At 43.2% G+C, this 12,150-nt stretch overlaps 1 protein-coding gene across 1 annotated transcript; it reads left to right on the top strand.

Annotated features, from left to right (window-relative positions):
• The first annotated feature begins 401 nt into the window (after window positions 1-401).
• CLRN2 (clarin 2) lies at window positions 402-11,908 on the top strand. The gene is made up of 3 exons (XM_027102810.1): window positions 402-756; window positions 8,970-9,149; window positions 11,630-11,908. The coding sequence occupies exons 1-3, from the start codon at window positions 504-506 to the stop codon at window positions 11,893-11,895; spliced, it is 699 nt and encodes a 232-aa protein (XP_026958611.1). The 5' UTR covers window positions 402-503; the 3' UTR covers window positions 11,896-11,908.
• The last annotated feature ends 242 nt before the right edge of the window (window positions 11,909-12,150 follow it).

The following is a 12,150-nucleotide window of genomic DNA, read 5'->3' as shown; positions in this document are numbered from 1 at the left end:
TCAAAGAGATCAACATTTGATACGGTGCATTGTTGGCAATGTTCAAGGGCTAATCATTCCATCTTTGTTTTCCTTCTACCGTATGCATTTTTTGAGACTGGTTAGCATCTCTTTATAGTCAGATCTACCTGGTTACGCCTGCTAATAACTTCCTTGCCATTAAGAGGTCCACACCAGGGTTATTCAAATACTTGAAACAAGGAACAATTAAGCCCTCTGCTGAAACCTTAGTCTAGTGGGGGATATAGGGTTACTTCCTTCGGTAACACACTCCTCTACACTCCAGTCAGGTGAAGACGTCTCTGTAGAGACTTCCAGTGCAGTTGTAGTAAACATGGGCTGTGGAGGCAGGCGCTGAGGGAGGGCCAGGAGATGGACCTGAAATCTTGAAACAGTGTGTTTGGAAGAGCTGACCCTAGAGCAGGGGATTGCCGAGTGTCTGGAAGATGTCAAGGACCCCCGCTGTTGCTCAGACACCTGGGGCATGACCTGCACCCACCAGGATGCCTGGATGGTTCAAAAAGACGTGGTATGGGCTGGCATCTTTACTCAGCCTCTCCTCCTTTATCCTGATCATCGTTGCCCTGGCATTGCCCCACTGGCTGAGTGGGAAAATCCTTTGTCAGACTGGAGTTGATCTTGTCAATGCCACAGATCCAGAGCTGGTCCAATTCATTGGGGACATTTACTACGGACTCTTCCGCGGTTGTAAGGTGCGGCAATGCGGGCTTGGGGGCCGCCAGTCCCAATTCACGAGTGAGTATACTGGGGGGCACGAAACCTGCTTTAGAACACTTATTTTTAAATATTCGTAAGGATGCTTGTGTCTGAATGCGAAATTCAAGTGCCACTACAGTCTAAGGCATAATGACTTAATCCACAGTAAGCCATGGACTTACTCTTGTTCAGCACCCAGAAGAGACCTTTTATTTCTGTGGAGGCTTATGGAAACATTAGAAATAGGGATTTGTATATCTTTGTAGTTTACCTCTTTGAATAATCACTAAAAATATTGAGTGCTTACATGTTCAGACATTCTACTAAGTGCTTTACATGGTTTGTCTCTTTTAAGCCTTATAACAAATTTATAAAGAAGGAATTATTAACATTCCCAGTTTGCAGAGGACTCCACTGAGGCTTGGAGAGGTTAAAAACTTGCCTGAGGTCACCCAGCGGAAAACTTTAGACCCAGGTCACAGGACTTGGGTATGCTCAGCCAGTGTGGCCTGAGGGTGTAGACGACCCGCTGAAATGACCCTTCCTCTTCTATTTATATAAACGCTTCAGAGTCTGCGAAAAAGCAAAAGGGCTGTGCGCCTGGGCTCTGGAATCAGACTATCTGGGTTCAAAGCTCAACCCGGATATTTCCTGGCAAGGAGACCTCGGGCAAGGCTGCTGTCCATGAACGTGAGCAGGTACTGACGTAGGCGGGCGGCCATCCAGCGTCACAGCAGAGCTGCTCAGCAGGTAGATAGAGCAGGAATCCAAGACCAGCTTATGAAGGATCTTCTGGGAAGGAAAAACTGAAACAAAAAAGGCAATATTCTGCACATCTTTAGACTCATACAATTAGATTGCTGGTGAGAACAGTATCCTACAAAATCATAATTAATCAGCATAATGCAAATGCAAGGGGATAAGGGATTTATTCATTATATGATTTCTATATTTCATAACTGTAGTTTTTAGAATCCTGAGCAGGGTATCTTATTAAACGTATAAAGACAGAGAGCTGGAACCATTGACAAATATAACGATACAAATTGGCATCATTTATACACATGAAGGATATATATATTTGTTATGTATAGCAAAAAAAAATATCGCTGGGAATATTTATATTTACCCAGAAATTAAATTGGACCAGGGATATTGAAAAGCTCTGTTAAAAACATAACATAAAAAGCTGAAAACACACTTAACATAAAGAAATAAATAAAACAAAGAAATAGGACATGCTAAAAGGGGATGATGACAGCTGTATGCAGTACTTGGTTCTGAGCTGGGTCAGTTTACTATAAAGGATGTCACTGGGACAATTGGTGGAACTTGAACAGGGTGTCAGGATTAAACAGCAGTCATATGCCAGTGTTAACCTACTGATTTTGATAGTTGTATCGTGGTTGTGAAAGACAAGGTCCTTTTTGAGGAAATTGACCCTGAAGTGCCAGGGTTGGAGGGGCAATTTACCCTCAAATAGTTCAGAAGGAAAAAAAAAATTTCTTTGTACCATTCTTGCAATTTTTCTGAAGTTTGAGGTTGTTTCAAAACCACAAATACATTGGGCTTCCCTGGTGGTGTAGTGGTTGAGAATCTGCCTGCCAGTGCAGGGGACACAGGTTCGAGCCCTGGTCTGGGAGGTTCCCACATGCCGCAGAGCAACTAGGCCCGTGAGCCACAACTACTGAGCATGCGCATCTGGAGCCTGTGCTCCGCAACAGGAGAGGCCGCGACAGTGAGAGGCCCGCGCACCGCAATGAGGAATGGCCCCCACTCGCCACAACTAGAGAAAGCCCGCGCACAGAAACGAAGACCCAACACAGCCAAATACAAATAAATTAAAAAAAAAAAAAACGCAAATACACACACAAAAAGGGGGGAATGGCACAATTTTTAAAATAATTGTAGATAATAGGGTTTTTTTAATTTTTATTTTATATTGGAGTATAGTTGATTTCCAATGTTGTGTTAGTTTCAGGTATACAGCAAAGTGATTCAGTTATACATATACAAATATCCATTCTTTTTCAGATTCTTTTCCCATATAGGTTATTACAGAGTATTGAGTAAAGTTCCCTGTGCTATACAGTAGGTCCTTGTTGATTACTTTATATATAGTACTGTGTAAGTTTTAGGGAATTGAAATTAACAAACCTCACGAAGGAAGTTCCAAAGCTTGAACAAGGGAGCAATAGATTCAATAGCAACAATACTCCAGAGACTTTAATAAGCAAGCCAGTGCTCAGGGAACATAATAAAAATAGCCCATATAATTATGTAATTATATAGCATGATACACCACGTTACCATCATAACCACCTTCTTATACACTAGATCATTTATTTATCTGTTATGTTTATTATTTATTATGTCTCCACCCCTTTGGTATATAGCACCATTAGGGCAAGGATCTTGTCCATTGATGATACCAAGCCCCTAGAACAGTGCCTGGCACACATTCAAAAACATTGGTTGAATGAATATCGATAAAGTACTTTTAAACTCATTTATACTGAATGTTCACGTACAAGATGCCAGACATGTGACCTATGCTATACTAATCTTCCACAAACCTGCCAGATAGAAGAATGAGGCTCAGAGAGGTTAAGCAACTTGATCAAGGTCACAGAGCCTTGAGTGCCAGAGCCAGTCTCCAACCCTGGTCGGTCTTACCCTAAAGTTCCCACCCTCCATTGTGTGTTGTTCCCCCGGGAATCTGTGACTGGCAACTTTCCCAAGGCGGCGTGTTACCCTAGTAGTCTTTACTGTTCTCCCAGAATTCAGCAAATTCTGGATGTTGGGGAGGTGGTGGATGGATGTGAATTCTCCAGGATGGGAGGATGCAGGTGGATGGCTCCTGTCAGAAACGACTGAGGGGTCATTTGGGAGGGTGTGTCAGTCCCCTAGGGCTGCCATAACAAAGTACCACAAACGGGGTGGCTTAAATAACAGAAATTTATTCTCTCACAGTTCTAGAGGGTAGAAATCCAAAATCAGGTTGTTGACAGAGCCGTTCTCCCTCTGAAACCTCTAGGAGGAGTCTTCCTTGCCTCTTCCAGTTTCTGGTAGCCCCAGACATTCCTTGGCTTGTGGCAACATTCCTCCACTCTACACATGGCATTCTCCCTAAGTCTCTTCACATGGTCTTCCCTCTGTGCATGACTGTCTCTGTATCCAAATTTCCTCTTTTTTATAAGGACACTAGTCTTACTGGAATAGGGCTCACCCTAATGACCTCATTTCCACTTGATTACTTCTGTAAAGACCTTATTTCCCAATAAGGTCGTATCCTGAGATGTTGGCGGTTAGGACTTCAACCCATTTTTTGAGGCTGGGTACAGAATGCAACCCATGACAGAGGGTGTGGAGTGGCAGATGGTGGGCCTAGGATAATTAAGGAGGTCACCAAGCACAAGCACTGTTTCTGGAGAAGCAGCTGAAGCAGAGACAGGCTTTGCAGAAGGAGGAGGCCAAAGGAGGGCAAGACAAGACTGGGCCCTTCCACTGTGATGCTAATTAAACCCCTGCCATCCCAGCTCACAGAAATGCAAACTACCTCTAGCCCTGGAAGCTATAAGCTAAGCAAATGAGCACTTACTGTTTGCCCACTGGAGGCACTCAGTACATGTTCCTTTCCCTCCTCCCTCTTCCTTCTCAGAGGGGTGACTATGGGAAAAAGTCCCCTGGGTTCATCTAACGTGGTCTGCTCTCTGAAACATCAGAACTGTGTAAGAATCATAAAGGACTTTTTAATATTATTTCTGAGCAGGATAATACTCAGGAAAGTTTTATTTCTGGCTGCCCTGGGTGGGGTCCCAGAGGAGGGTGTATAACCATGATGTGATTCTTTTTGAAAACTTGCACCGGGAGCTGGGGCCAGGTTCCTCCTGGCTTTGGCTGGTTTTACACCAATGCCACCCAGGGATACCGCGTCTGTTACCACATTCTCTAGCCTCAGAGGTGAGTCTCTCTACCTTTAGATGTACAGCTCCTAGAGCCAGTACCACCTACTTGTGTGAGGCAGCTATGGGGCGTATCAGAGCCCCCAAACCCCAAGTTGGAATCAGGATTTTCCTGCTACTGTCACTGTTGTTCCGAAGAACGAAAAAAAAAAAATCCCTGCTCCCAGGGCCCATGTGCACATCAGCGGAGAAGCGGGGTGTGAAAGTGCTTTGTAAACTGGAGTAGGAAAGTTCGATTGGGTCTCATGGACAAACAGCCTAAATTCGCACCTTCATAGGGGTCTCCCCTAGAATCACCCAAGAGAGTCAATTTCCAAACCAATCATGGAGAAGAGCAGAGAACTATACAGCATAATCCTAATTAAGATCCTTTTTTATACCCAGACTTTCTGAAATAAAAACAAACCAATCTAGCAGTTTGAGCGGCTGGGGAAAGAAAGGGACAAACGCTAATTTAGCAGTGTTCACCTATTCAGCTGTACTGTATTTATGGGCCTGGCGCTTTTAGGAAAACAGGGATAAACTAGACAGAGGAGTGTCTGCCCTCCAGAAGCTTTCCATCTGGGAAAGAGAAAGGCAGTAAATGAGCACTGGGCAGTAACACATTAATATCTCAAGCTGTCACCTCTTTGTTCATTTCCTCCAACCCACTCTGCGCTAGAGGAGAGATTTTATTTATGCCCATTTTACTGATGAGGAAATTGGAGGTCAGAGAAATCAATAAATGAAATAATTTCTGTAAAAGCACCTGATGTGGTGCTTGATACAAAGTATGTGCTTGATCATTTTTAATTCACTGGTTCCCCCCTCATCTCCCACCCCCAAGCATTCCGTCAACAGCCAGACCTGGATCTGACTTCAGATCTCAGGCTTTTCTTACCATTGTCCATTTTAGATAACAGTCCTTTCTCAGATGTGTCTTTTGCAACTCTTTTCTCCCATTGCGGTGGCTGTGTTGTCATTTTTTTGACATTGTCTTTCACAGGGCAGAATTTTTTCATTTTAGTGAAATCCAATTTATCAATTATTTCTTTTTTAAAATTAATTTTTGCCTTGCTGGGGCAAAAGGGACTGCTGGACGTCTCTGGAGTAGGGAGCAAACAAATTACTTAATAATTAGATAGTTATCTAATTTGAGTTGCTGACAGGATGATTAATCACTTCTGGGATTCAAGTGGGTTAGCTTTAATATGTACACCATAAGACTATATATTCAAATTCAAAATAAGACCTCTAGACCTCCAGCTGTACTAGGATTAAACTTTTAAACCTTTGCTTATCCAAGTTATCTGCGGCAAAATCCTGAAGCCAGCACTTCCTGGCTGGGTGACCTGACTAAGCTATTTAACTTCTCATTTCTAAGACTCTAACTTACGCATCTGTAGGCGTGAGGGAAGGTTGCCGTGAGCAGTGAAAGAGAGAAAGTGTATATGTGCTGGCACACAGTCTGCGCTCAATATGTGTAGCTATTGTCACTTGTCACCATGGATCGTATCCTCTTATGGTCATGGATTTCAAGCTGGAAACTTAAATGTAATCCTTAAGTCAGACGTGTCTCAAGCTTTTGGAAACTGGGTACAAATATGAAAGGCAAGCAGGCAACAGGTCTCCTGGGATGGCACTTGTGTGACAAGAGCAACAGTAGAGTCACCCCTTAAAGAAATTATTAATAGAAGGAACTGATGCATGAAAACTCGTGAGGGAAGATTTGAATTTCTAAATAATGACATATGTAAAAAATAATAAGATCCCAATTAACTGGGAGATCTAGAGCCTTGGAGTGTGGCCCATGATTGTGGAGGCTGAATGAGATTCAGCCCTTTATCAGTAAAGATTTGTTTTTTTTTTAATATAGTCAATACATTTCCTACTGCGGAAGCTAAGGATTGGGTATTCTTTCACCATCCCTCTCCGTATCACTCCATATGCCCCAAATCCCCTCGCCCCATCATCATAATATGGTTATTTCTCAATTTTTTTATTAAATCACACCTGGAGATGGGTTCATGTCATTATATGGATATGATTAATTCTTTTTATAAGTTGCTTTGTGTGACCGTGCTTTAATTTATTCAATCTCCTATTGACTCGTGATTTGGTTTTTTCTCCAATCTTTTGCTACTGTAATGAATATCCGATATATACAGCTTTGAGCACACGTGGGAGTGCTTTTCCTAGAAATGAAATTGCTGGGATAGATGTTGCCAAATTGCTCTCTAAGGACATTGTATGAACTAATATCCCTACAAGTTTTGACAACTGCCTCCTTCCCTACACCTTCATTAACATGGTGTATTAGCAAACCTTTTGATCTTTGCCAATCACACAGGTGACGATTTTCTATTTTAAGTGTTTGGTGAGGATTATTATGCTGGTTATGTGTCCTAAGGGCTGCATGGCAAGAAACAGGATTATGAAACAATTAGGTAATCAGGCATAAGCTACCATGTTTGGAATGAAAAAGTGCTGTGAGTTTGCAATGAAAAAAAAAAATCTAAAGGACACTGAAATGTAAGGACAAGAAATGGAAGAGAGAAGTCCTACAGAAAAAAATCCCACGGGAAGGAGTTCATTTTCTAGGGTAAAGTTTCTGATGCTGATGAGATAACCACATAGAGATAAATATACATGGAAATACAGAACTGGAAAGAAAGCTAGATCAGAACTGAAGACATAACTGTGGAGTGTCTGGACACTTCTGAGTGGAAAGGACACTTCAAAGGAAGAAGGACAAAAATTCTTGTTCTCAGGCTTGGGAGACACCAGCCTTCTATGAATAAAAATGGGCAGGTGAGCCAGCAAAGGAGCCAGAGCGGGACGGGGTCAGGGAGTGAGTGGAACCCGGAAAGCTTTGAGTCCTGGCTCCCAACTGGGGCCACAGACGGGCTGGTCAGTTGTATCAAGTAATTAAGGAGGGAGGTTGGAATTCACAAGATGGACCCAGATTTGACCAGGAGGTATTCAGTAGAAACTTTGGAGTAGTTGCAGAGGAAGGGGTTTTCCCCAGGAGTTTTTTAGCTTTCATCATTTTAAATCATTCATTTACAATAACTGAAATCAGTGACTCTAAACTCTATATACCATGTGATATATAGGACTTTGGTCCTGGATAGAGGTCAGGATCACCTTGCCCAAAGACAAGGAACTTGGTGTCTCCAAGCCTGTGGGTAAGGGCGTTTAATAAAATCTACTTCATATCCTTGTCACAAGGATCGGATGAGATAACAGACGGAAAGGGCTTGGCCCCTGACTGTGCTCGGTAAATGCTGATTACACTCAACTCCTATGCAACTATTACTATCCACATTATACTGATGAGGAAACTGAGGCTTGAGAACTCACATGACTTTTCCCAAGTCAGAGGGTAAAATAACAACCACAGTTGCCATTTTTGAGAACGGACTCTTTCCTAGACAATATTTAAACACTCTACTATGATATATCATGTAATCTTCACATAGAGAGAAATATAGAGAAGACAAATCCAAATTAATATTTCACTAAATTATCCTGCCACATTAATATGGCAAATTAATATTCTAATAAAGTGCAACATGAGAATTACATGTCCATCATACACAGGGAATTAATGTCTATCTTACTGAATCATTATGGGGAATCCAAAATGATGCTCCTAGCTTTGCATTAGTGCCCACAAAGTGGGCACTACGATTATTCCTATGCCCTTCACTTGACCCCCTCAATATTGTAAGATGGGTAGGAGAAGTAGGGTTTAGATGATCCTAAATATTTTATAATTGTGGCAAATCAGCAAAGCTGGGATTTGAACCTGGAACTTTGGATGCCAGATCTAGGCTTCACTTTGCTACACCCCTCTATACTCTTCATGATATGCCTGAGACCACTTCTACCTTTCTGATTTAATGAAGGCTACTCTCTGACCCAGATGAAAGCTTTGTGATCGATCAGCCTTTTTGACTGACTCTCTTGCCAGCCTCCTTTGCTAAAGCAACACCATCTGGAGCTTGTACGGATTAGCTCACACCAGATCCCAGAGCTGCGAGGCCGATGCAACTTAAACGCCCGGCTGGGGCACATTCTGATTTTGCAGCCCCCCAAGGAAGCGAAGATTGTTGGCCAACTGATAAGTGGTAAATCTGGGGGCCATGAATTCGTCTCAGGAAGTCTCCTGCTTTTTGAAAACCCAGCACTTGCTGCCTTGCCCTCACTCCCCTCTGCTAAAGCCTTCATGGTAAGCAAGCCTGGGACGTACGAACTGGAGCCAAGCTCTGAGGCTGACATCTTGGCTGTGTCTTCTCTCCCCAGTCTTCCCACACCTGGTGAAGGAGCTCAATGCAGGCCTCCACGTGACAATTCTGTTTCTCCTCTTCCTGGCCTTGGCGCTGGCTCTGGTCAGCATGGGCTTTGCCATTCTCAACATGATCCAGGTTCCGTACCGGGCAGTCAACGGCCCCGGGGGCATCTGTCTATGGAACGTTCTCGCAGGTAAGGAAGGCCCCTGGGGAGACAGATTCCTGTCCATGCCATCAGGAGGCTGAGTTCCAAGTAGGTGGGCAGAAGGCATGAAGGAATTAAAATGCCCCACCTCAGCCTTCACTTCCCTGGGTCTGTTACTTCCTTGATGGGCATGAATATCCTTTTTACTAAAAGTTGAAGAATCTCTGTCATCATAAAGAACTGAAGTATTAGCGTGCATGAGTGGCTGAGGACTTAGAGCAGCGAAGAGAGGTCGGGATGAGAGAAGAGAGAAGACAGAGAGCTGTGGGTGAAGAAGAGGGGACCATGGGATGAGTGAGGATGTGGGACTGCTGCTGTGATTCTGAAGGAACCTCACAAAGGACAGAAGAGAAGGGACCTGGGGGGCTTACATGCCTTATTTTGTATAAACCTCACAACCTCTCTATGAGGCAGTATTATTAGACCCATATTTACAGGTGAAGAACCTGAAGCTCAGAGAAGTTAAAAGATGCACCCAGAGCTTCCCTGGTGGCGCAGTGGTTGAGAGTCCGCCTGCCGATGCAGGGGACACGGGTTCGTGCCCCAGTCCGGGAAGATCCCACATGCCACAGAGCGGCTGGGCCTGTGAGCCATGGCCGCTGGGCCTGCGCGTCCAGAGCCTGTGCTCCGCAACGGGAGAGGCCACAACAGTGAGAGGCCCGCGTACCGCCAAAAAAAAAAAAAAAAAAAAAAAAGATACACCCAAAGTCACACAACGATGAGTAACAGAGGCAGGATTCCAACCCAGGTATAACTGAGTCTAAGCCTTTTGTCCTTTCTTTAATCATCTATGACCACCGTGACCTATTTTCCAAGACAAAAGTTGTGTGTGTGTGTGTGTGCGTGTGTGTGTGTTGATTTGGGAGAGTATCTGATATACAGAAATTAATTCACATTTAGTTCAGCACTGAAAAAATCACCTGTAATGAAAGTAACAAAATCCCAAGAATGATTTCAGAAAACCCAGGTCAAATGGTCAAGGTATCCCGATGGCAGTAACCCCTCACTACCTTTTACTTTATACAGGATGACCATAAAGTATAGAAACAAGTAATGTTGTTTTATCATGCATTAGAATGTAATGTCAGTAAATCAATTATTACGTATTGGCCTATGTTTGCAGACTGTGGCCATCCTGTAGAATTTCTTATAAACGTGGCTCACTCCCATGTAGACTTGTTTATCTCTGCCTGAATGCTCACAGTGGTTGGCATGTAGAAAGTGCTCAATGCTGCTTTTGAAATAAATGCTTATCTCTGTCAATTCCCTTCCTCAGAGAGACAGTACTCTCAAGCTCTGTTGACAAGAGTATTTTAAAAAACGCAATGTGACAAAACTTTACTCTCAAAAGGCATAAAAATACGAGTATCCTTTGATTAAACAATTCCAAACATTAATTTATGCTAAGGAAATAACAGGAAAAGAGCACAAAAAATGTACATTAAAAGGAGTTTCCTGCAGCACTTTATACTATCAAAAAATTGGCAGCAATCTAGATATCCAGAAATTAGGTCACACTTAATTAAACTTAAAATAATTAGGTGTGTCGCTAGTATAAAACATCATACACAGTTTAAAGTGGTGCTTTAACAGAATATTGAACAACATGGAAAAATATTCAAGTAAGGGAAGTAAATCAAGTGTAAAGCAGTAAGAGTACCATAATACTAATTTTGTTAAAGAGATGAAAATGTAAAGAAATATACTAAAATGTTCAAAGTGTTTATATTTGGCTTTTAGGAAAAGAGCATATTTGTCTTTTCATCTTTGTGATTTTCTCTGGCATCCAAATTTTCTTCAATAAGAAGTAATAGCCTAAACAAAGGGCATAATAAATGTGTTTTTTAAATATTAATTAAAATCAGGGCAGGAGAGAAGTAGAGAGAAAGAGAGAGAGAAAGATGGAGAGAGAAAGAGAAACGGAGGGAACTCGGAAGGCCAAAGTCTGAAGCAATAGGTAGGGAAGGACATGAAGTTTGAAATCTTCCAGCTTTCTCCTTTCTCCTTTCCTTTCCTCCTTCTCTTATCTCCTCTTATCATTAAGCTTGGAAAGAGGATAACTGAGGAGGAGAGAACAGTCTAGCCCTCCGTTCTGATCCCCCAATCTGCCCAGTACGACGCTCTTGTCTCTTCCCTCAGATGCCTCAAGGTCTACATACACAGGCTGAAATACTTAGAGACTGAGCTTATCCACATGTGCACACACACACCCTGCCCCGCCGTGGGTAAGGGAAAAAGTGGCAGAGTCGAGGCTCAAAGTAGGTCTGATAGGAAGCTTATTCCCACACCTCTCGCCCCTCACGCAGTGGATTATCTGCTGCTTTTAAAAGCATTTTAAAATTTGTGTTGCCCTAAGCGTGTTTTACACCGCAAGTTTGTTGCCTGTGCCACAGAAAAGCCACCTCACATCTAGTGGTTGAATTGCAAGGAAAAGAGCTGAGCATGAGGGTGTCCTTTCTGGGTTTCAGGAGGAGTCGTGGCCTTGGCCATCGCCAGCTTCATGGCCGCGGTAAAATTTCACGACCTGACAGAACGAATCGCCAACTTCCAGGAGAAACTCTTCCGCTTTGTGGTGGTGGAGGAGGAGTATGAAGAGTCGTTCTGGATCTGCGTGGCCAGCGCCTCAGCCCACGCCACTAACCTGGTTGTGGTGGCCATCAGTCAGATTCCCCTCCCGGAGATTAAGACCAAGATAGAAGAGGCCACGGTCACGGCCGAGGATATCTTGTATTAATAACCTTCTCCTGAAATCAGTTCCTAGGAGAATGGAAACCTCCTTTTTCTTTTTTCCAGCTTGCACAGTCTTGAATGTCTACGTTTTGGCAGTAAGAAGAAGGAAGTGGAAGGGGGAAGGGTAGTTACCTGGGCCAGAAAAGAAAACTGTCCGAATTTCTGGCATCCCTGCACTTCTTTCTCACTGACCTTGGAGTTAGAGACTCTGCCACTTGCCAGCCGTGTGTGACACTGGACAATTCATTTAATATCTACT

This window comes from Aethalodelphis obliquidens, unplaced genomic scaffold, assembly GCF_003676395.1.
Source record: "Aethalodelphis obliquidens isolate GAN/ISIS:26980383/991018 unplaced genomic scaffold, ASM367639v1 scaffold6, whole genome shotgun sequence".
Classification (NCBI taxonomy): Eukaryota; Metazoa; Chordata; class Mammalia; order Artiodactyla; family Delphinidae; genus Aethalodelphis; species Aethalodelphis obliquidens.
Note: the sequence above shows the minus strand (reverse complement) of the source record. Positions and strands in the feature narration are given on the sequence as shown.